This window comes from Pristis pectinata, chromosome X (assembly GCF_009764475.1).
Source record: "Pristis pectinata isolate sPriPec2 chromosome X, sPriPec2.1.pri, whole genome shotgun sequence".
Classification (NCBI taxonomy): Eukaryota; Metazoa; Chordata; class Chondrichthyes; order Rhinopristiformes; family Pristidae; genus Pristis; species Pristis pectinata.
Window position 1 is genome coordinate 3,980,641 of NC_067450.1, and position 27,743 is coordinate 4,008,383.

General features: G+C 40.2%; 1 protein-coding gene across 2 annotated transcripts; it reads right to left on the bottom strand.

Moving 5' to 3' along the window:
• Positions 1 to 27,438, bottom strand: mcrs1 (microspherule protein 1). Of its 2 annotated transcripts, XM_052009456.1 has the most exons (15): positions 27,332 to 27,438; positions 22,938 to 23,077; positions 20,015 to 20,165; positions 17,403 to 17,541; positions 15,584 to 15,727; positions 12,369 to 12,478; positions 10,633 to 10,741; positions 9,786 to 9,924; positions 8,934 to 9,009; positions 7,049 to 7,077; positions 6,060 to 6,152; positions 4,323 to 4,405; positions 3,642 to 3,729; positions 2,686 to 2,813; positions 1 to 2,108 (listed from the first exon to the last, which is right to left on the bottom strand). In XM_052009456.1, the coding sequence occupies exons 2-15, from the start codon at positions 22,999 to 23,001 to the stop codon at positions 2,022 to 2,024; spliced, it is 1,440 nt and encodes a 479-aa protein (XP_051865416.1). In that variant the 5' UTR covers positions 23,002 to 23,077; positions 27,332 to 27,438; the 3' UTR covers positions 1 to 2,021. The 2 variants fall into 2 exon arrangements, with proteins under 2 accessions (XP_051865416.1, XP_051865417.1); XM_052009457.1 differs by lacking the exons at positions 20,015 to 20,165; positions 27,332 to 27,438 and having other exon boundaries at positions 23 to 2,108; positions 22,938 to 23,071.
• Positions 27,439 to 27,743: the final 305 nt, after the last annotated feature.

A 27,743-nucleotide genomic window follows, 5' to 3' on the forward strand; every position in this document is an offset into this window, starting at 1 on the left:
GGGTTTATGATTGTGTGTAAATTTTAAGACAAAAATTTACCTTTTTAATTTTGTTAAGTAAGTACAACTGAATTCCATTAAACAACATCTTTAAAGCACATCTTCACAGCCCACCTGAAGGCTACTAAACCCTGTAAACAATGTCTTGAGAAATTTCAGAGCAAAGAAATGGCTATTTAAATGGATGTAGAATTATACAGCATGAGGCCACTGTGGCAGCTCTGAAACAGTAGTCACTTCGACCTAGTTCCTTGATTTTTTTGGAATTGTGAATATTTTGAATTGAAATATTTATCGATTTCCCTTTTGAAAGCTACTTTGTTTCACATCATAGTTGAAGCAAAATTTGTACCAACCCACCAGAGAAATAACAACATTCATTGTCACCACCAGAGTGGCAACCATTAAAAACTAAGCCTTGAATATCCATGCTTTAATATTTTATTCTTGCAATTTCTTGAACCTAGTTACTCAGCTTAATGATCAAGTAAATTTTCTCAAGAATCAAATCTTGGAAAACAAAAATGCGCAAGACAATTTATTTTTGTCCTTGATACAAACACACGTTTTTGCTTTTAAATTAGCCTCTCTTAAGCAACCTACCCCTGGTTTAGAAGTGTCATAATCTTCAGTTTGTCAAGATCAAAAACTATCAAAAGCATATTTTCTTTTCTAACATATATTGGACAGTGGCTGAAATTAAAAGGCTCGAGTGCCTAACATATCCCAGGAATGCAATGAAATTGGCTGGGGGTTTATTCCAGTGCCTAAAATATTAAAAATACTAGCAGTGCTTTTACATACAACTGTTTGGTAAGTTTTCACTTTTAATCATAAACAGATCATTAATTCACTCACATTATCATGTGTACATACACTTGCCCATACTTTAACCTCACTATTCTGATCAGGAACCATTTTAACAAAAAAAAATCCAGTTCAGTCATGCAAGTGACCCACAGCCACCACCTCAGCTCCACCACATTTCCCAACATTGTGTTCATATTTCCTTACAACATAGGTGGCAGCCATTTGGCCCATTGAGTCTATGCAAGCTCTTGGAAAATTCCCATCAATCTCATTCCCCCATTTATTTCCCAATAACCTATTCTCTCTCACCTGTCCATCAACTCCCTTGATTGTCCTGCCTCCCACCTACTTGGGATCATTTACAGTAGCCAATTAACCAGCCAACTCCATCTCACGATCAGCATGCAATCCAGAGTCTGACTGTGCAAGGGCAAACTAATCTCTGCTGCTTAAATTGTCTCCATCTCAGACATCCCTGAAACCCAAAACTCAAGACCCAGGAGGCTATGAAGCCATCTTGCTGTGTGACAAACACACCAGTATGAATCTGACATCAGACAAAAGTGTTTAGTTTCATTTGGGAATGGTGTGGGTAGTAATGCCATAAAAGCACCACCAATGAATTATTACCACTGGTTTTAGCAGATTGACATCGAGTCCACTGCTCATTTTGAAACGGAAAGGGCTGCCGAAAAACAGAACATTTATTCAAAAAGGTTTTCCACAACCTTTTTTCTTTAAAAAGGTGAAAATGTAACAACTGTTCAAAACTGAAGCAGGAGCTCGTGCTCAGATTACACTATCAGTATTCCATGGTTTAATTCTATTGAATCATTGTCATGAAAATCTTACAGAAAATCATGATAGAAGACAGGAATAGATTTCTGGGAAAACAAAGACTGTAGCTAGAGTCATCTTCCAGGTGCGTCATTTACAATTGCAAAAAAAAGCCTCATGCTATCCTTCCTCTTGCCTCTATGTACCACTTTTAATTCAGTTGTCCATGTGCAGGGTAAAACCGTACCTTCCATTAGGTAGCCAATGACAAATGTACATCAGTAATAGCAGATAGCCCTGGTCCAGAGTTGTTAATCCTGGTAAAATTAAATGAAACAGTCCAAGTTATGGAAGGCTTACAAATCCTGGACAGCGGTAAGAGTGCATTCATCATTATTTTAGCCACTGTTTGCTCAGAGACTAGGAACTCCCTCTCACTGCTGGTTCATCTTGGCAGCTTCAGCCCTGATCAGTGCAATCAGATCCTGGTTAATTAAGAACACAAAACGAAGACCAGCAATCTACAAAAGAAAGAAAACAAACATTTTCTTAATGCATCTTTCTTGCCATAAATCCATGTTACAAAATATTTCAGTGCGTCTCCCATCTACACAATTGCTGAGTACATCTCTGAAGACAACCAATCCCCTTTATAACCATTACCTGCTAGAGTCATGTAGCATGAGTAAATTGATTACTACCATTCATATCCCGAACAGCAACAAACACTAGCTATCTCTCCCCACTCCAAGACAGCATTCTCTGCTTACAAACACCTCATCTTCAATTAAGCTCACAAACTATCTAAATAGTTCTGCTGTTCCAAAAGGCTCCACTTTCCACACTAATCTGACTTCATCAAATCTTTTGAAAAATCCAGATAAATGACACCTTGTGGATTATTCCATTTCCACTTACCGTCTTCTCATCTTCAGATGTTTTATTTTATATAGGCTCAAATGTACTTGCGGCCAATGTGATCAGTGAAATCATAAAATGTCCATTTTTTAAAAAAAATACAAAATTTGTGTAATGTGATCTTCATAACATGAAGACTGACGAGTGCACGATTCAACTCATCTTCCACATAACACTTACTTCAACGACAGAATTGTTGTTCAATTTCCATTTATTTCCACTCAGCACTGGCCTGCCATCGATGTAGATGGGACGTCGACCTTCATTGGCAATGAAGAAGTCTCCATTGTTCTTCAGCTTTATTATACCTTTAAGACAAATTTAATTTCTTTCAAAAGCAAATATCATACCTCAGCTATTTCATCTCAAATTGCAAGACAAGAGGAAACAATTCCAGTATTAATTTGAACCTCTCTAGAGCCATGTTTATTGCAGTTTGCTCTGTAACAGTTGGCTTTATAGCTTCTTGCTCTGTAGGATAAACTGCCCCTGAAGTAGTGTTTGAATCAAAGTCCAGATAACTGTACCAGAGAGCAGTAACTCCTCCATCCTACTTAAAGGAGAAGAGTGAGGTTTAAAATGCACCCCCCCCCCCCCCCCCGGACTCTGCTATGTTTCCAAAAAGAAAAATGAATTGGCGAACAGGGACAAGCAAAAGCTAATGGGACATGGAAGGGAGAACTGGGAGTGGGATTGATTCGACCCGTCCTCCAAGGTGGCACCACAGTGGATTGAATGGCCGTCTGTTAGTTCTAGGATGCTATAAACCTGCACTGCTCTTCCTGGTACGGTCAAGTACACAGTATCAGAGGTAAAAGCTAGAGGAGTTCTACCGTGTGACCATCAGGCAGGAAGGAATTATTTTGCTGCCTGACAATCATGTCAATCAGTGTAAAATACAAGCAACTGATTTGTATTTCTTGGCCACCTTGTTCTTTACTCCCAGTTGATGAGCAGAGTTGAGAAGAAAGGAGCAGACAGGGAATTCTGCCCAAGAGCTGACTTGCCTGGTTATACAACATTTAGTAACAATGTTTATAACATACAGGTCGACTGCCCAAATTCCCACAGTTGCTCAGCAACAGGAATAGCAACCGAAACTCAGAAAGGAACAAAATCAAAAATGAACTTGTTACCTTGCCTTCTGGAAATTTTCCATGCTGGTCCTTCTAAAGAAAGGTCCACATCAATCTGATTATCTTTTGTGGCTCTACCCAACGTGATCTGGTTTGAGGAAGAGAGTTGTATTTATTAAGGTGGGGGTAGGATGTGGGGTAGACATATGACAACAAAATTACATTTAAACAGAGCCCCTTCTGAAAACACCAGCATCCAGAGAAGTTGCCTTCTGAATTTCTTAACAAAACTTCAGCATGTGATTTTCTCCATTGCAGAATTCTTTATGTTCATGCTCATAGTCAAGGGTGGCAGTGTTGGTACTGACTTAGCAACGAGGTTGCAGGCTCAAATTTCAGCACAGCGATATCCAAAATTGAATTAGATTGCTCAGTGACCATAAGGTCTACATCTATGCCTGTTTTATCAATGGCTTTGTGGAAATACAAATCCTTTGTTATAATTTGCTTAAATTACTTCACAATTCCTCCATCTGCTACCCATGATATAAATTTCAAAATCTTTGATGGAGGAATATGTGACACAGACAGTTCTGATGAAAGATTCTGACCAAAAGTTGTGTCTCCTTAAACCTACCTCCATGGGCTGCTAACTGACCTGCTATTTTTAAAAGCCACTGCATCATTAGAACTAAAAGAAGAATATCCTGCATCTAGATTTCAAAGAAAGCACTCTCATACCTCTCGAGACCTCATCAGGTATCGTACCATTCTTCCCCGCAAAACGGCCAGCGTCTGGTTATCAAAGTCAGGAGAGCTGATACCTTAAGAAACCAAACCAGATCATCTTGTAAATTAGGTCATCTTAGTAGTGACCATCACCTTTATGAACACAATGCATAATTTCTTAATATCCCTAACAAAAAGCAGTCTCAATGAAAAAAAATTATTTTACGAATCAATTATTTTTAATCATCATTATTTGTAAACAACAAATGGGGCATTGATTTTAATCAACCAAAAGCAATGCCTCAGCAAACAACCATAAAGTCTGGAAGACTGTTTGATATTTTAATCATAAAATGGTCTTATAACCCACACTAATCAGAATTACAAAATCTTATTTATTTTGAAAAATATTTTCCAATTTGCTATTTTGGACTCATAGACCCAAAACAAATTCTTCCCAACAGTTATTCTTCCAAGAAATCTGATGGGTCTGCAAACAAGTCACATTCAAAGAGATGAATTCCATCCAGTCAGCAGGAGGATTTCCTTGGGACATATGCAAGCCCTTTTAAAGGTAGCACTCATTTCAACTGTAAACTGGATCTGGAAACACACAGAAAGAATTACCAATTTCAGCTCTCTTGATTTACTGAGAACACTTTTTCGAAAAATGTGATTTTTGCCAATCCCTGGTAAGTACTGGGACTTTAAATTTTAACATTTAAACCATCTGAAAGTTTTAGAAATTTCAGTTTTAATTGCAGTATTTTCCCCTATACATTACCTTGAAATATATGCAAAATGAAGCTTTTATATAATAGTCACATAGGGCAACACATGGTATATCACAGTTTGTTACAACAGTGTTAAACAATAAGTAGATACAGATACAGAAGTCTCATTTTTGAGGGGTTGTTGCAGGTCAATGGCTGCTTGCCTTTATGGCCAGGAATTGGTGACCAATGTAAAGGAGGCAAGGACATTGAGGGGTTGGGATGACCACCACAGATACTCCAGGCAAGGTTGCAAGAGCATTTCTACAACCACCCAAAGTGATATACAGAGTTATTACATGTTCCAGGACAAAGTACACTGCAATACAGACTGCTGCTTTAGCACTGATTAACGAATCTCAGTAGTTCCCGAAGTTAGTATGTCAAGGGAGTGACCACCAACTTTCTGCACAGCAGCATTTATACAATTGTAATCAGTCAGTCACTGGGCAGGAGAAATAGTGGGTATCTATCTGCATTCTCCCATTCACTGGAACAACTTGATTGCTGCTGCTTTGTGCCAGTTCTACTGGGGCATTCTTAAACATGTGGCAGCAAACTGCTTTGTGTAGTGGGACTCCAGAGTAGTGAGTTTCGTGGAGAGAACAAAACTCTCAAACCAAAATATTAAAATCATAAATATTGAAATATCAATTTTAACTGTAACTTAAGTCCTTCATTCTAATGTGATTTTTTAATGGAACAATTGTACCTCAAGTTCAGACACTAATACTTTCACCGAGGCTTTACTGCAGCCTGCAATATATTCAAAAAACATCCAGTTTTGTGAAGCCAATGGGACACCATTTCAGAAAATCTGAAATGAACACAGGAACACCTCAGCAGGTCAGGCAACATCTGTTGAGAATAGGAAAGAGACCTCAGGTCCGAGACCTTCATCAGAACGTTGATGAGGGGTTCCTGACCTGAAATGTTAATTTTCAGGACACTGTTTAATCATTGCCTGTCCCTTCACCTGTGACACTGTCAACTAGAACCTGCCACTTCGGAAGCTCCTGTTCCAGCTGCCGAATCTCTCGTTTCTGCCGTCGGTCTGCTAGGGTGAGCTCTGCAGTAAAAACACAAACAAAATCACAAGAAAGGCCAAAGTGACTAACTACAACATCAGTTTTCAGGCAAAACACAAATTGGCTGATTTATTTCCTGCACAATGAGGGGCGGACATGATGATGCTGCTGGATTAGCATTTAAAACAAATTTATTACATTTCACATGTAGTAAAATCCTACCCACATTATGCATCAAGATCTCAGTACAAAACAGACTAAAGTAAAATAGATGGCAAGTCATTCAGCCCCTTCATCCAGACAGAATTTAGAAGACTTCCTCATCCTCCTCCAGTGCGGCACACCTCACCCTCCTCCTCCACACCAGTACCCCACAGAGCAAGACATTTGCCTCCCTGCCCAGACGTCAAATACTGATTTAATAGATGGACTTAGAATGTTCCAAAATAAGTTATGCATTTGCCTTTTGGGCACCATCATTAACAAATGAAAGATACAAAAAGTATTCATTGCAATGACTTACACTGCACGTAGTTCCCATAAATGCCAAACCCCTACTGTGAAATATCAATTATACTCTCCAGTTAAACTTATCAAATCTAGAGATGCAAATCAGATGCTGGGGATAACATGGGAGCCAAGAATGTCACAGTTCCACATAAATCACATGTGTAGCATAATCACAACTTTAGACTACTATGTGAACATCTCCTATGACAAAGATAAACTGCACAGGACAATACAAGTTACTTGCAAAATATGTCAAATAATTGAACTGGAGGCTGGATGAGTTGACAAGTCCTGAGACGGTACCCAGCTAAAACAGGGTGCAAGACCTGGAGGGTACACCAAAACTTAACATTCTTGTGGACTCTTTCCATAATTGGTTTAAGTTAGCAAACATTTTGTCACCACAAACTGAAGACTGGCAACTTACCATGTTCCAGGACATCGTCTCTCGTTTCCCTAGGAAGGGGGAAAAAAAAGTCATCCAACATTCTATTGAATCAAAAGCATATTTCACGAGCAGATTCATGTTTTTTGCCCACCCATCCCAGTCAAGTGTTCATTCATTCTCATGTAGTACCACTGGTTCTCACAGCCCTGTGGCACCACGACCCAGTGCAAGACAATGAAGACAGTGACCCATTTCACAATCTAGTGGCAGAGGATTACCATAGTCATTCAATCATGTCCTTGTGCAATGAGCTGTGTACAGCAGAGATCACCGTTCAGCTGTCAGGAAAAGGCACCCTGGTGGATTTCTCCTTCACTCAAGCAAGGGCACCAGTTGCAGGTACCCTGTTTACTCTAGCGCACATCAAGTTACCTCACTGAAGACACCCAAGATCCAAATCAAAAATCACAGGGTAGTCAAAAAATGAGGTATCACAAATAAAAAAAACTGATGCAATTTCTGAAGTAGTCCAATTTAAAAAAATACATATTACGATTGTCCAATGTGGACTTTAGTTGGCCTTTACTTGACCAAATCCTAATCACATTCACCACCAGGTCACTAGAAACCAGTTTATGCATCTGTTCTAATGAAAGGTCATCAACTTGAAACATTAAATCTGGTTTTCTCCCCCCCACAGATGCTGTCTGACATGCTGAGTACAGCTTGCAGGAACCAGTGTAACAGATTTCAACCCACAGGTTGCTAGTCACCAACAACGTTCAGCAAATCTCTTACCATCTCAGTAAAAGCCTTTCATCCTAATCTCAGAAAACATGCCACAATGAAAAAAAACAGAATGCTGGAAACATTAAGGAGGTCAGGCTGCATCTGCTGGAGTGAGAAAAACTCCAGCATTTAATGCTACATGTTGATGATCTTTCATCAGAACTGATGAATTCTACTACAAACTGCACAGGATGGTCATCTGAAGTCGTTGAGCTCACTGAGCCTTGAGGGCTGCGTGCCCAGGTCAGATGAGATGCTAATCCTCGAGCTTACACTGTTCCAACATAAATGATCTGCATCTCATCTTCAATTTGGCATGTTACAACACTTGGGACTTAACGTTAAACGGAACGGTTTCAGATAGCCTGCCTCTTCTGTTCTGATGAAAGACTGTCAACTTGCAATGTTAACTCCATAGATGCTGCCTGACCTAATGACCATTTCCAGCTTTCTCCTTTACTTCAGATTTCCAGCAATTGCAGTGTTTTGTATCTGACAGTTCCAACATTGTTTTCTCTCCTCTCTTCATTGCTCTCATTCATCTCCCTCTATTTACACCTCCTCCACTCAGATCAGCTACAATAAGCAAGCCTTCACCACCCTCCCTCACCCAGCACCACCTCCACTTACGTCAGTTAGTTTCTCTTGTCTTCACCCTCTCACAGATATCCCTTTGTCCTCTCGACCCCTTCCCTGCAACTCAAGACATGTTTGATCTCCAACTCTTCCTAATTCTGATGAAAGGTCATCAGTCTGAGTGGTTAGCTGTGTCTCTCTCCACAGATGCTCTCTGAAATGCTGAGTATTGCTAGCATTTCATGTTTTTACTTCAGATTTCCAGCATGTGCTTTCTTTTTGCTTTTCAACACCACAATGGAACACTGGTCACCACACAACCAAGTTTAGTTTAATGCACTGTTATGTGGATCAAATGGAGACTCATCCCACACTTGGCCCTTGCACCCAAATCAGAACTTTATTTTATCAGACTGTGCTGGGTTCAAAATTAAATCCTAGAAGTGCAAGAGTTCCACCTTACCTCAGTGATATTTCATTTCTCGAAAAAGTAAGGGGGAATATTTGGCAAGAAATTAAGTAATAGGAAAATAAATACCACATTCATACAAACCCTTACTTGAGTTTGCTGTCATCTATCATATCTTCAGCATCAGAAAAGTTCAGAACTTGATCTCCTTTAGGTAATGGTTGGACTAGAGGAATAATAAAGATCAGTCAGGAAAGAAGTAAAGTCACCCAACTGTAAAATAAACAGCAGCAGTAAAAGTTACATTTACTTACTGCAGTTAATGAATTGTAATGTCTAAAGGACAATCTAGATATTAAGGAAGATAAGAGAATTGACAAAGGAGCAATCATAGGTTTTAAGCAGGAGAAAGAGGTAACAAGGTTTTGGCAAATATTCCAGAGTACAATGCTGTAGCAGCCAAAGACCCTGTGCCTGTGGATGGAAAGGGAGCAATGTCTATACCTCCTTTAGATCAGAGCACCGAGCAACCTCATTTCTGGGTCTCTACACTGATCAGAGATAAGCCTGATCCTGTTTGTGAGAGTCAGAGCAATCAGGCGAGTTGGTTCTCATGGTTCAGCTCCACTAACCTAGCACAAATGGGAGACTTATCAATTTGTGCAACTCAGTATAGGACCATGGCAACAGGAGGAGACTACTCTGCCCTTCAAGCCTGTTCCACTATTTAATTAGATCATAGCTGACCTACCATCGTGCACAGTTAAAGTACCCATGGAAAGAAACTTGCTTTTTAATATTTATCTAGTTTAATCCCCGACATCATCACACCACAACATGCTAGGCTCAATGGGTTTTGGGAAGTGCATATACTGGGGACAAGTTTTTAAGAAAAAGTACCTCCCATCAACAGATGGGGGAGTCCAACATTTGAGGGCATACAGAAAGCTGCAGATTAATGGCTATTCTCATTCAACAACCACGTAGCCAAAATGCTTTTACCTGTTTGATCTTCTAAGAGGTAATATTGTTTCATCAGCTGCCAGTGAACTTGAAGGGATTTGGCAGTTCGTGACTGATAGAAAACATTTGGGTGTTTGTTTAGCAACTCCTGAAAAGTGTCCAGAGTAGGTTGACTGGTCTGTGGGCCAAACAGAAATAAAGGAAAGGTAAACAATATAACAATATCAGAAGCTTTGCCCCAATAAGACAGATATGCTAAACTTCACCATCCAAAAGGACATGCAAGATACAGAGGCCAATTAATTTCTAAATTCAAGTCCATTTAAACTGAACGCAAATAGGTTAAGATTTTGTTTAAACATTTTAATCACAACATTCATTTGTATTAGGAAAACACATCTTTTTTCTCTCTCTCTCACCCCCCACCCCTCTGAAGATGAAGAATTGCTCGAAACAGCCCCACGAGCAATCCTCCAGTGGTTCACCCTAAGCACTATTCTTCACATGTGAGCCAAGAGAATACCAGGCTATCCCACATTATCAGCATCAAAATTAAGCCCTGATCCAATACTCTCCCCCAACAACTTTCTAAAGCAACAACTGTATCACAGTTAGGAAGCATGATGACTTTTTCTTCATTGTTATGGTATAGAATAACACAGTACCCAACAACTGTGATTGTTGTACATGACTAATTCAGAAGAACTGGAGTGGAGCCAGAACTGCTCCACGTGTTTGTGGCATGCTCTATTGTGTGCATTATGTTCTGGACAATATCCATTTCAACCCTTAGACTGGTTCTATTATTTCCCTCTCCTGCCCCCACCCACCCCAGTTTAAAAAAAGATAATTTAATCAGACTTCTGAAAAATCCTGCAAGGATTACCGATCCAATCTTCGCCAACTGTTGCTCCTCTGCCTTGCTGTAGAGAGCCTTGGCCTGAATTGCTGCAATTGCTTCAGGATGAAGCTGTCTCATTGCCTGACAAGCCAGTCTGAAAGAATAAACACCTATTAAGGCAAATGGGTTAGCATGAACTTCCTGTTACAAAACACCCATTAGTCGTAGTCAAGTGATAGAGCAGAAGGGGTTAAAGAGGTGGTTGTGAAATCTAGAAGTTATGCTGACATGGAGCAAAGCTCAAGCAATTTGTACATATCTGAAGCCTACAATCATAAAACAACCTTGAACTCTCTCCTATCCACATCACATTACTTGTAGTCTAGTGATCTTTTGTTGTCTTCACATTAAAGATAGGGATTTCAATGGACAAAAAGTGATGATTTCCTGTTTTAAAAAGAAAATGAACAAAATTGACTGCAACTATAATGAAATAATAATTTGTGATATAGTAAACATAACTAAAAATTACTGATTAATTATTTACTCCAATAAATGCAGATAACAACCATTCATTGCCTTTACGAGCGTGATGATCTTAAATTAAATTATACCAGAGGCAGGTTTGATTTAAATGCAAGTTCATCACGAGGTGAGAAAGGAGACTGGTGTATCACAGACGTGGTGTCTGGGCTTGGGCTCAAGATCTGCCACCTGTTAATTTCCCCAATTGAATACACTCTTGCCCACTTACCAAAACTTTCTACAAGTGCTAACTGGAAGCTGAGTACAAGTCAGCAACTTGCTTTATCAAAAAAATTGCTTGACACAAAGAGAGATAAGGAAGGAGAAAGAAGAAAACACCTAGACTTAAAAGCACCTAGCAGGAAAATAAAAATGGCCAAGTCAAGCATAAAAGGAGATAATGGTGGCTTAAGCACCGGTCTCTCATCTCTAAATCTGAATTGATGGCCAGAGCAATTGGTAGGATAAACATGTTCATCAAAGGGTCCGAAGGTGACTGTATTGAATCCATCCAAGCGCACCTCACAAAACTGCCACAACCTGAGAATGAATTGGCATTTCATTCAAGAAAGATTTCACTCTAGTGCTCTGTGGATGACCTTTTGATGTTAAGGCAGAGAATGTGCGGCCTTGTTCCACATCTGTATTGCTCCCGAGGTAGACACTGGGTGCTAAAGGTGAAAAGATTCTATTCCTCAACATCAGCACCTCACACTTTGATGAGCAGAACAATCAAAATAATTGAACAATAAAAGAAACAAGAAGAGTACTGGAATACATTCTTATAATTATAGCTTGAACTCTTCAGGTTGAACCAATTACAAGCTGAAAAGTACCCAAAGGAATACTTGGGGGAAAAAAATTATTGGTGAAAGAAAGTAAACTCAGCTATATGTCATTTATACAGAAATTACATTTTTGTTCATTTCACTTTAAGAATGCACATAAACTATTGACAAACCCTGCTTATCTGTTGGATATGCTGGTTAGTAGTGTTATAGTGACGACCTGGTAGACAGCAGTAAATTTTAAAGAACAGAATTTCTGAACGTGTGCATTATGATGACCAATTTAATTGTGCTTTACTGAGACTGAAAGTTGACACCTCTCTTGATGGAAGTTTTTAATAATAACTGCATATACCCAATTTTTCTGAATACAAATAAAACCCAAAAGAAACACTGGAACCAAAAATTAAAACCAAAAAATCCAAGCCTCATTGCTCAAGATATTTTCCCCAGAGTAATTTCACTTACTTGGATATAACAGGATCATACAGCAGCGCGTACCACCGCTCCTGGATCTCCCGTAATGTGAAGTGACAGCTGAACTTCACGCCTAGGTGCACGGCAGTCAAGTCGTTTGTCTACAATTCAAAAATGCAACATCAGACCCTTAAAGAGGACAGCAACATTAACTGTAAAATTTAATGTGCTGATACCACTGGACAGGTGGTTAACATTACTTGTATATCCACCAAGGGAATGGTGGCACTAAAGATCCAGAGAAAAGGGTTCAAATCCCATGTCATTGGGAAATTTGAATTCAGTTAATTAAATAATCTGGAATGAAAGTTGAGCTTTCAATGAAGTACACCATGAAAGTGCCAATTGTCATTAAAACCCATCTGGTTCACCACTGTTCTTAAGGGAAGGAAATTCTGCTGTCTGGCCAGTCATGCAATTTTGTTATTTTTTTTAAAAAATCACATATTGGAGGGCATTGCTGGCACAGCCAGCGTTTATTGCCCATCCCTAATTGCCCTCTAGGAGATAGTGGTGAGCCACCACCTTGAACTATTGTAGTCCTTAGGGAAATAGTGCTTCCACAGTGCTCCTAGGTAGAGTTCATGAAACTACTGTTAGTTTAATTAATCGGCAATAACAAAACATACTTACTATTAAATAAGTCTCATCTGCTTCCTAGAGAAAATCTCAGACTAAAACATTGCTGCCAATATTAAGCAACAGGACCAAGCCTGAAGGTTAGTCTTGGAATTAGAGAAATCAGTTACAGTGGCATGCAAAAGTTTGGGCATCCCTGGTCAAAATTTCTGTTACTGTGAATAGCTATGCGAGTAAAAGATGACCTGATTTCCAAAAGGCATAAAGTTAAAGATGACACATTTCTTTCATATTTTAAGCAAGATTACTTTTTTTATTTCTATCTTTCACAGTTTCAAAGTAACAAAAAAGGAAAAGGGCCCAAAGCAAAAGTTTGGGCACCCAGCATGGTCAGTACTTAGTAACACCCCTTTTGGCAGGTATCACAGCTTGTAAACGCTTTCTGTAGCCAGCTAAGAGTCTTTCAATTCTTGTTTGGGGGATTTTCACCCATTCTTCCTTGTAAAAGGCTTCTAGTTCTGTGAGATTCTTGGGCCGTCTTGCATGCACTGCTTGAGGTCTGTCCACAGATTTTCAATGATGTTTAGGTCGGGGGACTATGAAGGCCATGGCAAAACCTTCAGCTTATGCCTCTCAAGGTAGTCCATTGTGGATTTTGAGGTGTGTTTAGGATCGTTATCCTGTTGTGAAAGCGATCCTCTTTGCATCTTCGGCTTTTTTTCTTTACAGACGGTGTGATGTTTGCTTCCAGAATTTGCTGGTATTTAATTGAATTCATTCTTCCCTCTACCAGTGAAATGTTCCCCGTGCCAGTGGCTGCAGCACAAGCCCAAAGCATGATTGATCCACCCCCATGCTTAACAGTTGGAGAGGTGTTCTTTTCATGAAATTCTGCACTTTTTTTCTCCAAACGTACCTTTGCTCATTGCGGCCAAAAAGTTCTATTTTAACTTCATCAGTCCACAAGACTTGTTTCCAAAATGCATCATGCTTGTTTAGATGTTCCTTCGCAAACTTCTGACGCTGAATTTTGTGGTGAGGACGCAGGAAAGGTTTTCTTCTGATGACTCTTCCATGAAAGTCATATTTGTGCAGGTGTCACTGCACAGCAGAACAGTGCACCACCACTCTAGAGTCTGCCAAATCTTCCTGAAGGTCTTTTGCAGTCAAACGGGGGTTTTGATTTGCCATTCTTGCAATCCTATAAGCAGTTCTCTCGGAAAGTTTTCTTGGTCTTCCAGACCTCAACTTGACCTCCACCGTTCTTGTTAACTGCCAATTCTTAATTACATTATGAACTGAGGAAACGGCTACCTGAAAACGCTTTGCTATCTTCTTATAGCCTTCTCCTGCTTTATTGGCGTCATTTATTTTAATTTTCAGAGTGCTAGGCAGCTGCTTAGAGGAGCCCATGGCTGCCGATTGTTGGGACAAGGTTTGAGGAGTCAGGGTATTTATGAAGCTTTGAAATTTGCATCACCTGGCCTTTCCTAACGATGACTGTGAACAAGCCAAAGCCCTAACAAGCTAATGAAGGTCTGAGACCTTGGTAAAAGTTATCTGAGAGCTCAAATCTCTTGGGGTGCCCAAACTTTTGCATGGTGCTCCTTTCCTTTTCTCACTCTAAAATTGTACAAAACAAAAATAATACACTAATCTTGCTTAAATGTTGAAAAGAATGTTTCATCTTTAACTTTATGACTTTTGGAGATCAGTTCATCTTCTACTCACAGTAACAGAAATTTTGACCAGGGGTGCCCAAACTTTTGCATGTCACTGTATATCTTACACCATAAATAATGTGACTCTGTTCTGACCTATTCAAACTATACAAAAAGATCACTTCTGGTTTTAAAAGAAAGTTGACTTTAATTCCAATGGATTCACTTCTTCCTTCAGCCCGTCCAATATAATTTCGTTACTCACTTTCTTTAATTCTACATTTCCCCAATTCTACATTTCCCCATTAACCCTTCCTCTCAGTTCACCATCACTTCTCCAAAACTGAAAGCAACACTGTGGCACCACCTAGTGACAAGAATAGGGTGCTACAACAGAGTGCAATTAATGAAACCCACAAACTGCAATTTGGAAGTCTTACACAAGATGATGGAGGAACTCAGTGGGTCAGGCAGCATCTATAGAGGGAAATGGACAGTCAATGTTTTGGGCTGAGACCCTTCATCTCAACCCAAAGAATTAACCCCACCCCTCAGATGCTGCCTGACCCACTGAGTTCCTCCAGTAGGTTGTGTGTTGCTCCAGATTCCAGTATCTGCAGTCTCTTGTGTCTCCATTCAGAAGTTTTAGTCTGGACACAATTTTGACACTGTTTGTTGTAATGGAACACAGGAAGATAAGAGACATTTAGACAGGCATGTGAACAGGCAGGGAATGGAAGGATATAAACCATGTGCAGGCAGATGGGATTAATTAGATTGGCATCATGGGCCAAAAGGGCCTGTTTCTGTACTGTTCTATGTTCTAAAAACAAGGAAGGTTGGAGACAAAGCTGATTAAATTAGTTATCACCTTATTGCATCAAATACAGCTTTCATTACGTAGAGCATGGCTACTCTGATACAATATTTGTAAACTAGAATTTCTCCCCACCTCTGCTACTTTACCTGCAAAACAGCATTTATTAACAGCAAGTCATCTGTTGGCTTCCATCGTCCAAGATCTTTTGTGACTTGAAGTGGCTGCTTGCTTTTCTTTAGCCGTTTGACAATGCTGCTGGGAGCTAATGGCACTGTGGCAGATTTTGATATCTAATTAAAAAAAAATAGAACTATACTAAATGCTGGTGAAACACATGCCTGAGTGGAACATTTCTACAACTAGCCCAGTGCTCAGTCTGTTCCAATGCACACAAAACTTAGCAGATTAATTTTTTTTAATCCATTGGGCAAAATCTGATACATAATAGTTGAAGAAGAAATCTCAGTTGGAAAAAAATAAAAACAGAAGATGCTAGAAGTACTCAACAGGTCGGGTACCATCTTTGAGAGAGTTAATGTAACAGAGTTAATGTTTCAAGGTAACCAACCTTCATGAGGGAACATCATTGACCTGAAACATTAACAAAACCTGACCTACTGAGTACTTCCAGCATCTTCTGTTTTTATTTCAGATTTCTAGTATTTTGTTTGTGTGTCAATTAGACAGAAGTTTGGAACAAAACATAAAAAGCCCAGAAGGTCAGTCAGCATCTGGAAAATGATAGAATTACAACTAGAATATTAGACTTTTATTAGAACTGGCAGCCAATGAGTTTAACTACTCAAACAGCAGATTTAATAAAAAAAACAGTGAAGTGCTGCGTCCTGCCCAAAGGTCACTTTGTCAGCATGACCTCTTTATAACTCATTTTGTATAAATTACAGAACTTAACAGCACAAAAACAGGTCGGTTATACATCTACTTACAACCTATTTAAAGGCAATAGCTGCCTCAGTGATACCACCTAAATCTCACTCCTCTCTTTTCTTTCCCCGGTTCTATAACATTGATTCTGGTAAATTGGTAAAACCATATGTTAAGCAACTTTTGTCTTTCAAACGCTGAACGAACTGTTGTAGTAAAGTTTTACCAACCACAAATATAATGCGCATTCTCCCTGTGACCCCTTGGGTTTCTTCCCAACCCAAAGACGTTCTGGTTGGTGGGTTAATTGGCCGCATCACGTAGGTGAGTTATAGAATCTGGGGAGTTGATGGGAATGAGGGAAGAATAAAACGGGTGCTTGATGGGCCAGCATGGATTCTGTAGGCCAAAGGGCCTGTTTCTGTGCTGCATGACAATCCAAACATACCTGGACTTTGCAAACCAGTCATTTGCCGGTTTGCATCACAAGATGGAAGCTACTGCATAACTTCACTGCTCGAGGATCCAGCATTGATTTCAATGGCAGTTTCCTTTAATTCATCAGTTAATGTTTGATCATTGATACAAGCAGCGAGCTCCAGGACGTGTGGTCTGGATTGGCAATGCATAGCTTGGGAAATGGGTGGGGCTATAGCATGACAGAAAGATTCAAAACAATGCCAAGTTCAGGGCAATGGTGACTGTTCCAAATCCTTTTGCACTTTTCAGCATATCGTCAATGCACTGGGGATAAAGCAACTCCATAGAAATACCTAACATAAAGTTAAATTTTCTATGTTGTTGGACTTAACCAAATGGAAATAAGCACTCACTAAATTTAACTTCTATTGAACCAAGATAAAAAAACGTATAATAAAAATTAAATGAAAGTCTGAAATAAGAATCAAAAAAAAAGTGGAAGTAGAAATGCATACCAGAGCCATCAGAAATAAACAGGCCCAACAAGAAGTTTATGATTAAAAGTTAAACTTTCTTTGTTTTTTGTCCTTCCATATCCTAACAGACCTGCAGTGTGTTTCCAGCATTTTGCACCTTTTTGAGTTTATATTTTATACATACTTTTTTCTTCTCATTGGATGATGGTTCACTGCCAGAGTATCGCGCAGGTTCCATCCCTGTTGGGCCCTTTGCCCGAGTGGAAGATTTAGCCAGGCTGCTTTCAACTAGCTCATCATCAAATTTCTTGCGTTTTATGGATCTGAAAAAGGGAACAATGCAAGAATCTTCCATCGGTGGTGTGAAAGAAAGTGACAGAACAAAGAGGCACTGTTGGAATAGGAAGGCTGGCCTAGTTGCTCCAGTTAGCAGAATTTCTGCCAATTCAGAGATTGAAATCTGAGCAATTATCAAAAGGAAGAAATTGCTCCCATATTTCTGTAGGAGAACTAAATAATGCATTGGCACTTCAACCCAAATACAGGTGAATGCAGCCCAAACTGAAGATGTGAAAGCCTTTGTTGACTGCAATGTGAAGTGGATTTGAGGTTGCCTCATGCCAATTCCTGAAGTGTGAATCCGCAGCACAAAGCTGCTCACAGTTCATCATTAACAAGGAATAATAAGAAAGAATGTTCACAGTGGTAAGGGTGGTCTTTCAAATTTGGTTTTGAGAGTGTGAAGGCAGTTAAGTCATAATTACTAAGGACAGCAAGGGGACATTTTCTTGAGCAAGGTACAACTTCTTTAATGTTCTTGGTGCTGATACTAGAAAACTAAACGAAAACATACTTCATCCCCCAGCAGAGATATCCCTTACCTTGGAGTGGACATCTGGTCAAAATGTAATTTCTCATATAAACTATAAAGTTGAAGCAATATATCCAGCTCCCAATAGTTTATTTCACATATTAGGTCACATATCTACTTCATGTAAAAATACCACCGGCTCATAATTTTACACTTAAGCCAATCATCAGCATTCAACGCCAACACATACCCCAGGGGAGAATTTCCTTGTTGTCTCTTTTTCACTCCCATGGATTTATCATGAAAAAAAAATCAGACTGCAAACACATTTGTACAGAGATCATGAGCCTTGTGTCGAGTCCTTGCAGGAGCCCTACTCATCCAGATGCTGTTTTGTGTGGCATTGAAAAACCCAGGTTCAATGTGGTTTCTGCTAGAATAATTGAGCTCAGTCAGAGCAGTTCTGAGGATTCTGCATTTGGCCTACATTACTGGAATGGGTATCTGGGCGTGAAAGAGAAGTGTACCCTTTCCAGATTGCTACTCTGCAACTTTGTGAACAAGGAGCAAGAACAGGACCAGGCTTTGCCGTAATTCCCTTATGATCAAGCAGTCCAACAACACTCACTACACAGTATCACCCTTGAAGAACAGTTAATCAAGTGACATCAGGGGGCTGCTGACCACCACTGCACCATTAGAAAGAAGAAATAAGCATGCTCGGGGCAGGAGGGATGTGGATGAAAGAGGAGAAAATAACAGTGAGCAACATTCAATTGTGTTTTTTCCCCCCCAAAAGTATGAAAAGGCTTCCATCTACCACTAAAATAAGCTATAAAGCTTGGACATTCATTAGTATTATTTCCCTCATTGTGCACAGCAATTCTGTGACTGCCAAGATTTGGGTTTTAATGCACACCTGTACTTGCTCAGTTTTTGTGTGTGGTTGATTGATTGAGTGCTGAACATCACTAAATATTACAAAATTGTGAACTTTAAAACAGCACTTCAAAGTGGGTTAAATCGCAAGTGTTGCAGCCGAAGTGGCCTGATGTGGGGTGCTAGAAGGCTTGAGCTACTGACGACAGAATGAATTAGCACTGACAAAAAGAAAAACTGCAGAGGAAGAGATCCTTCCTTCTTTCCTTACCACAACCACCCCAGTCCCACAAGCAGCCTGGAAAGCCCATCACCACCAATAGAAAGAGACCCGAGAGAAGGTCACCCAATAAGAGAAGCCCAACGAGGGGAGAAAATAAAATAAAAATTCAGGTAATCTCATCAAGTTGTCAAAACTCCATTCACTCAGTTAAATGTGCATGAAAATACATGGGAGGGAGAGGGAAGAACATCTAGCAACAAGCTATCAAACTGAGTGCTGAACAAATCTTCTGGAAGTTTAGAGCTCTTCAAAAAAATATTCTCACTTATTAAATCCACCAATAAACTTCACATTTTACAGTCAGCAGATAGTTCAGGTGAACCTGGTCAATCTCGTATCATCCCGTATCCGTGGAGGCTCACTGGTTCATTATGCATCCTAGTTTAATGGCAAAAGGTCTGTCGCAGGCACTTCTGTCGTGTAAGCGAGGCACTGGGCGCACCTCAGTAGCTGCATACACCATCTCCCAAGGTGGCTTCAGCTCCCTACCTCTGGGAGGCGATGTCCAACTGACAGCAAAATTAAATGGCCATCGCTGCCAGTGTGAGCTTTTGCTGCCAAACTCCTCTGACAACCCGGAAGTGAATGCACGTGCACAATCCTTTCATTTCCTTGGCGGCGCCAGTACTCTGAACTCCACCCCATAGTGTAAACAGAATGCAGAGCATCGGGTGAGAATTGGGGGGGGGGGGGGGGGGGGGTGCAGGGGCAGCAACACATATTGTAGAACCGTTTCAAGTAGAAGTGGCACTGCAATATAAATAAAAGTGTAAAGAGCTCGTGGGTTAGCTGAAGAGGCAGAGCATTTCCACCCCTGCGTTACCTGGATGAGCTCCTGCGTTTGGGAAGTAGGCTGAAGGCTTGAGTAGCGGTACGTTTCTGTGCCGAGGGGGACTGGTCCCCATCAGATCTCCCCACAGGCCCTGTCGACATAAGCCTTGTCCCAATAGTACCCAGTGTACACTGTTGCTCAGCTTCAAAAAGGAAAGAGAAAGCGTTGCTTATTATTTCATTTAAAAAAAACGGACGAGCTTTACCATCCACATGATCCAATATACAGCCAGGCAACAAGATTCCAGAAAGATTTAATTACTCAGTATAATGTGGTGAGGCTACACAATTTCTGTATTGCTCTAAAGTGCACACCATTGATTTACACTTATTGTATTCAAGCTGTTATCTGGAGTGACCTTACAGAGGTTCGTTTTGCCAAACCTCTAGCCCACTAACCCCTAGCATCCCATCTCCCGAAAGCCGATCATGACTGCCAAATAGTTCAATGGGCATCACATGCCCATTGTGACCTTGCCCTCAGTGGCCTTTCTGTTAAGGCTCACACATAGCAAAGAGTTCACTATTTACTTGAGTATGGGAAGAATGGAACTGAAAGAATTGTACTTAGGCTGGATCACATCCCTCACCATCTCCAGCAGCAGGGGTTACTGGAGAGCAATCAGGATAAAATTCCCAACCAGGTTTCCTTTCTCTAGCTAAGGGCAACAACTGTAGCACCTCTGCTGCCACCCAGTGCGACATCAGTAACTGCAGCACAGAGCCTGCTAGTGGATTGGGTTTCTTTTTAGGAGGAGGAGGAGGGAGGCCAGAATGGATCATAGTAATGGCTCATTAGAAATTTCAAGAAATAAAAATTGCACCAAATCTAGAAGCATGTCTTTCTGAAATGCATGAAGAGAACTTTCATTTTAATTAAAAGCACATCCAAAACAGAAGAAAATCTTCCCTATATAATAAGAACTTCCAAATAATATCACGTGGAAAGCATACAATAGAAAGTTAACTAATATCATCCGCCACAAATCTCAAAAAGACTACTTAATTTTACAAAAGACTGTTACTCCTATTGTTGGCCATACCATTCCAACTAGCTCCTCCACTGAAAAGTCAATCAAAAATGGTTACAATCCATGATTAACTCATTCCTCACATAAGAAAACACAATTTACTATTAGTGGTGGCCAATGAATACACACATGACCCCACAGTTAGAACGAGTTGTCCAGGTCAATCTGCCACGCAACACTTAGATAACAGTTTCTTCCTCTTTCCTTCCCCGACTCTCAATGTTCCCGAAAGCATCAGCAGCCATCGTCATCACCAGAAAGGTCACATTTCATAACAGCCAAAGAGTGGGTAGTAGGTTATTACATAAGAAATAGGAGCAGACCATTCAGACCCACAGATCTGCCTTACTGTTCCTGCACCTCCATCCACTTTCCCACTCAATCCCTTGACTCCTTTAGCATCAAAAAAATCTGTAAATCTCACCCTCGAACATACTCAATGATTTGAGGATTCACACCCCACTAGAGCAGAAAGTTCCACAGATTCAAAACCCACTGGTTCAAGAAGTTTGTCATCTCAGTGCGAAATAGTCAATGTCTCATCCTGAGACTGTGACTCCCAGTTCCGTACTCTCCAGCCTGAGGAAACAGCTTCTTAGCATTTACTCTGTCAAACCCTCCAGGAATTTTATCATTAGCTGAGATCAACTGTTGTTCTCGAACTTCAAAGAAGAGGTCCATTCTACACACAATTCTGCACTCATCCCAGAACTGTGAACTTGGGGACTTCCCAGCAGGTAGTCAGAAGATTGCAAGCGACAGTAGGAACCCTGGCATTTCACTTTCCTCCCTAATTCAAGAAATGCTGAGGACAAGTACCTCAGCCACCAATGCCCAGCTAACTCAGTAGAGAAGGAATTCATTTTGCATAAAGAAACCCATTTGTCGGTTTAAAACACATAATCAAGAGGTTCACTCTCAGGTTAGATTGTCACTTGATTTGCCACATATGCAAGCCTCATCTACTTATCATCAGACATGCAGTCACTGTGGAGTTGGGGAATGGGAGAAGAGATACAAATGTCAAGGCCTGGAGAGAATGCAGGAAAGATTTATTGGAATGTACCAGGGATGAGGGACTTTAGGGATGCAGAGACTAGTGTTGTTCTCCTTCGGACAGAAAAGGTTAAGAAGAGATTGGATACGAATGAATAGTTGTGATCAAGTAAAACAGAAAAGCTGTTTCCAGTGGCAGAGGACAGAGATTTAAGGCAATTAGTGAAAGAACCAGAAGTGAGATGTGAAAATATTCTTTTACACAGCAAGTTGTGATCTGGAACATACTGCCTAAAAGGGTGGTGGGACCAGATTCAATAGTTACATCCAAAAGAAAATTGAATACTCAGTGTAAAAACTTATAGGACTATGGCCAAGGAATAGGGAAGTGGGACTAATTAGTAGCTCTTTCAAGGATCCGGCACAGGTACAAAGGCCTCTTTCAATGATTCTATATGCTGAAACTATATGGCTCCCAGCATTAAATGGATCACAGACCACTGGACTGAAGTAGCAAATGGCCGAAACAGTATTGTCCAAACTTAGTCTCCAATGAACCACTTCAGTGCTCATGGAGACTTGGGGGATTGTGAAAAGATTTAAATCCACGCTCCCAAAAATTTGCAAATATGTCATATTGCTAATGTTCACAGATATCAGTGTTCTGTTTCAGGATTTCCCACCAATAAGACATGAGAATTTTGGCACTCTTTCCAAACTTCCAAGAGAATAAAATTCTAATATGTCAAATTAGCAATGCAATGAATGGACTGGATTACTTGGGTTCAGGGTTGAATATGGGCCAATAGCTCAGACATCCCCGAGCTTCGTCAGTCTTTCTGCAGGCTAATAAAGCACCCATCCCTGAAGCACTAGAGCGTACAATACCTTTATCTAAACTTCTTCCCTCCAGAAGACAACTAGTCTGACTAGCAGAGGAGGAATTACTCATTATCCGTGGCAGCCCGATACACTTGAGTCACAGTCGGAAGCTTTCTGTGCGTCTCATTGACCAAGAGAATATGGATCTGCAAAATAAAATTCAAAAACAAAACTTAAAATCAGTGATTCCATCAAGTTCACATTCTTTTGCTTTCCCTTCCATTTTGGAGGCTTGTCAAATTGTACTCTTTGTCCTGGAGATGTGTTTACAAACAGAATTACAAAATGGCAACAGCACAGAAGGAGACCATTTGGCCCATCAAGTCCATGCAAGGTCGAATGCAACAGCAATCCAGCCAGTCCAGTCCCCTGCCTTCTCCCCACAGCCCTACAAACATTTTCCTTTCAAGTATACATTCAGTTTCCTTTCAAACATCATGATTGAACCTACCTCCACTACTACCCTGGCAGTACATTCCTGATTCTAATCACTTGCTGCATGTAAGGATTTTGCTCATGTCACTTTAGGTTATTCTGCCAATAACCCTCACACTATGCCCTCTGGTTCTTCATCCTCTGGCCAATGAGAACAATTTCTCCCTATATACTATGTATATCCCTCATTATTTTAAAACTGCTTCAGATCCCCTTTCAGTCTTCTACGTTCCACAGAAAACACCCCCAGCTTTTCTAGGTTATCCACATAACTCAAGTCCCTCACCCCTGACTAACCAAAATAACCTCAATTATACAGGTGCCTTTCATGATCTCAGGACATTATGATGAAGGGTCACTGACCTGAAATGTTAACTCTGTTTCTCTCTCCACAGGTGCTGTCCAAACTGCTGACTATTTCCAGCACTTTCTATATTTATTTCAATTATATGAAAGACAGCTGTGGCATAGTGGGTAGCACTGATCTCTGAATTAGAAAGTTGTGCTTGCAATCCCACTCTGAAGATCAGTGCACAAAAATCTATGCTGACACTCCAGTGCAATACGGAGGGATTTGCGTACTGCTAGGAATACATTAATCATCAGATAAGATGTTAGAACAGCAGCCCCATCTGCTTTCATAAATGAATGGAAAAATCCCCTGATATTAATTTGAAGATGAACAGGGGAATTATTCTGGGTGTTCTGGTCAATATTTGTTCTTTTTAAAAAGCCATACTGGATGCTCTCTTAAATTTGTCGTGGTATAGAATACAAGAACAGGGAGGTTAAAATAGAACTTTGCACAATACTAGTTAGACTACAGCTTGAGTTCTGCATACAGTTCTGGGCACCACATTCCAGGAAAGATGCAATGACGCTGGAGAGGATGCAGAGAAAATTTGAGGAATTCCAGAAATGGAAAATTTAAGCTATGCGGAACAATAGGATAAGTTATAGCTATTTCCTTTGGAAGAGAGAGGGAACTTAATTGAACTATATAAAATTATGAGGGTCCTAATGGAGAAATAAGAAGGACTTGTTTCATTGTTTATAGGAACTTGCTGTCCACAAGTTAGCTGCTGCGTTTTCTACATTGCAACAGTGCCACAGTTCAGAAGAATTTAAATGCTTTGCAGACAACTTGGAAAATCCCAGGATCAAGAATGGCACCTCGTAAATGCAAATCTTTTTACCCCTCCATTTCAGAATCCTTTACTGCATTTTACATTGTACTCCAGATAATAGTCTCCAGCAGCAGACTCCAGTAAAACTATTAGCAATGATTTGTATTGAATCTAGCAAGGAGCTCTGTGCACCTCTTCTTGGACTCTAGAAACCTCAGGAGGAAGACCTTTTGAATTGGGTATCTAATTTTTTTTTAATATTAAGATACAGAGACTAAGAATACCCATTTTAAAATTCAAAAAACTCAAAATTCATAGAGATACAACCTTTCAGGTGAATAGGCTTTGTAGAATTATATTGTACCACATGCTGGACATTACCTTGTGTTTCCCAACCTGAATGCATTCAGAACTCTAAACTTTAATCTGATAAAAGCTGCATTACAGCTTTCCAATCCACTACAGGCTATTAAATCCATTATTTACCCCTTGGTAAAATTAGCTTGCACAAAGTCTCAATCTCAATTTATTCCCACACATGTACTTGTCAATTCCACATGCTACGTCTCACCAGTTTAACAGTCAATAAAGGGCCCCAACCAGAAACTGTAAATTCTTTCTCAAATCATATGCTGATTCACCAGTAGCTTTTTAATTACAGAAAAACCAATTTTCTCAAGTTGCTTAATAAATTGTTCTTTCACAATGGGAAAGGCTCTACCTTTCCAAGACAAGAAAACTAATGGGATTTTTTTTTGTTCCCATGGTTACTTGTTTTTCCCATCTGCCCATTGTTCCCATACAAATGCCCATGGCCAAGTCTGATGCAGGCAGTTAACAAAGGGGATAAATACTGGCACAAGCCTATTAATTTTGCATCCAGATCTTTCAACCTATGTAATTTTGTGGAAAGGACAATTTTGATTACAACAATGGATATCCATGTAAAACAAACATTAAAGTCCACATCTTGGGTGTGATTTTACCAGTTTTGTTCAGGTATACATTTGCTTAGGAGATGCAATGCTTGAAAGTCACATGAAAACTTATGTCAGGAGAATGAGACATTCATTTGCAAGTTCTATGATGGTGTAGGTTATCGAACAGTGAATAAAGCAATTTTAAAATATTAGCATATCCTAATCAAGACATTTGATGCACTGCCTTTCATGCTCATCAAGAGAAATCCCACCCTGTCTACCCACCTGCACTCACCCCACCTCTGCTCAATAACCACCAAAATGTGGTGGGATATAGATTCCTGGGCACTTGCCTCGACCAATCAGGTCAAAGGGTGGTAGGCTCAAGAGCTATTACAGGACATCAGCACCTTGACCAAAGTGTGTGCCTTCAATTTTCTCAATATTTAGCTCAAAGAAATTGCAGTTCATTCAAGTTTAATAAGCAGCCTGACAACCCAGAGTTAGTGGTGCAGTCAAGAGCAATGATTAAGAGATGCACCTAGGGATGGTCATTATACATGCAAATAACCAGATATGGAAGAAGAAACCAAGAAAGATCTTGTTAAGGGCTGGAAGAGAAGCCATTGCTGCAGAGACTTTACGCCTGATCAGATGCAAAACAGAACCGAGAGAAGACAGTTAGTGAGTGAGCTGTAGAGCACAAAAGTGTTCAGAAAATAATGCTTTGTTGACCATCTCAAAAGCTCCAGAGGACAAAAGATAATGTTCTGCAGTGGTCACAAGAATATTCTTGCAACTTTGGTCAAGGCAGTTTGAGTGATGTAGAACATGCAGAAACCCAATTAGAAACAGACTGATCTGTTAAATTAAGATCTTGATTAAACACAGTGTGATTAAAGCCTCAGATCCCAGAAAAAACAGCTGAGCTGGAAAACTTAATTGCAGACTGTTTGGTAAAAACAATGGATGCATCTTGCATGCAGCAGTGAAGTGACAGTATTTCTACAGACCTCAAAAACCCAAGTGAATTATGTGACATGGTCTTGCCCTTTCTTCACATAAATGGCAATTTTAAGAAACCCTTGCAATTTAGGAAAAGTAACATCGTCAAGATGAGCAGGCAGCCAATCAATCAATCTGAAGAATCCTCACAGATGGCAGGAAACAATCAGCACAACTTTTAAGTGTTAAAAAGTTGCACTCAACTCCATTGGACAGGCGAAGTCATTCACAAGCCTGACACCAGACTCCAGAAACAGGCATTCATCTGAGTTCTGTCATGGAGAGGAGAAGATTCAAGGATGTGCTCAAAGCCTCCTTGAAAAAAATGCAACGTCCCCAATGACTCTTTGGAATCCCTGACCCATAACCGCCTCAAAAGTGGAGACGGAGTACTTAGGATGGTACTAAGAACTGAGTCCATGGATTGGGATCACGTGGAAGCCCCGAGTAAGCACTGGGAGGAGCACAACACCTCACAAACTACCCACTCACCCCATTCGGCATCTCCCACCCACAGAACAGGAGTGGAAGCAAGTCATCCTGGATCCCGCGGGGCTGCACAAGAAGAAGAAACTATAGATAAGTCAATGAGGATGAATAGGATCAGATTCACTTCGTCATAAGCTACATCGGAAAGCACGAATGACTTTGATCAGTTGTTTCAGCAGAGGCAGAAATCTAATTAAGGGGTTTAAACAAAAAGCTTCAGAAACACAGACGCTAAATCAGCCTAAGGTATCATTGTGTAGAAGTTGTAAACACCGAAGGCACCGGACCAGATCCCATGTCTCATGAGACAGTATTTAAACCAGATAATAAACTCCGAAATGTATAACCACGCCCTCAGCGTAAAATAAAGCACGACCACTGTACATCAACCCTATGCATACTCAACTTCAGAAACAAACCTTACCTACTATCTTAAAAGCTCAAAATTAATTAATTTATTCCGGTCAAGCTTCTGCTATTGCGCATAGGCCCCAATTAACCGCAACCATGCTCCACGAACACTTCCGGGTCACAGCAGCAGTCACAGGAACTTTTTAAAAAAATTTTTGTCAGGTTTATATTCACGTAATCACAAAGGAACTTCGGTATTTTTAATAATTTCTAATGTTATTAAAATATTCGTCTCCAAATAAAGTAATCACTTCCGGGACATAACCGAGACAGCTAAGGTCTTCAGACAGGAAGGCGGCTTGTGGAGGCAGTTGTGCCTCAAAGTGATTTAACATAAGTTTTATTCAGCAGTCAAAGCGTCGTCGTGTAGCTATTTTTAATTATTCTAAGGTATGAATTTGGAGATTACTTGGTATGACACGGCC

What these genes read in the sequence shown, in the direction of transcription:
- mcrs1 (XM_052009456.1), bottom strand. Translation starts at nt 23,001, where the DNA reads ATGAGTAATTCCTCCTCTGCTAGTCAGACTAGTTGTCTTCTGGAGGGA. An exon ending in GGGAAGAAGTTTAGATAAAG is followed by an intron (nt 20,166 to 22,937) that starts GTATTGTACGCT and finishes TCCTTTTTGAAG; the next exon opens with CTGAGCAACAGTGTACACTG. An exon ending in AGACGATGTCCTGGAACATG is followed by an intron (nt 6,153 to 7,048) that starts GTAAGTTGCCAG and finishes TTTTTACTGCAG; the next exon opens with AGCTCACCCTAGCAGACCGA.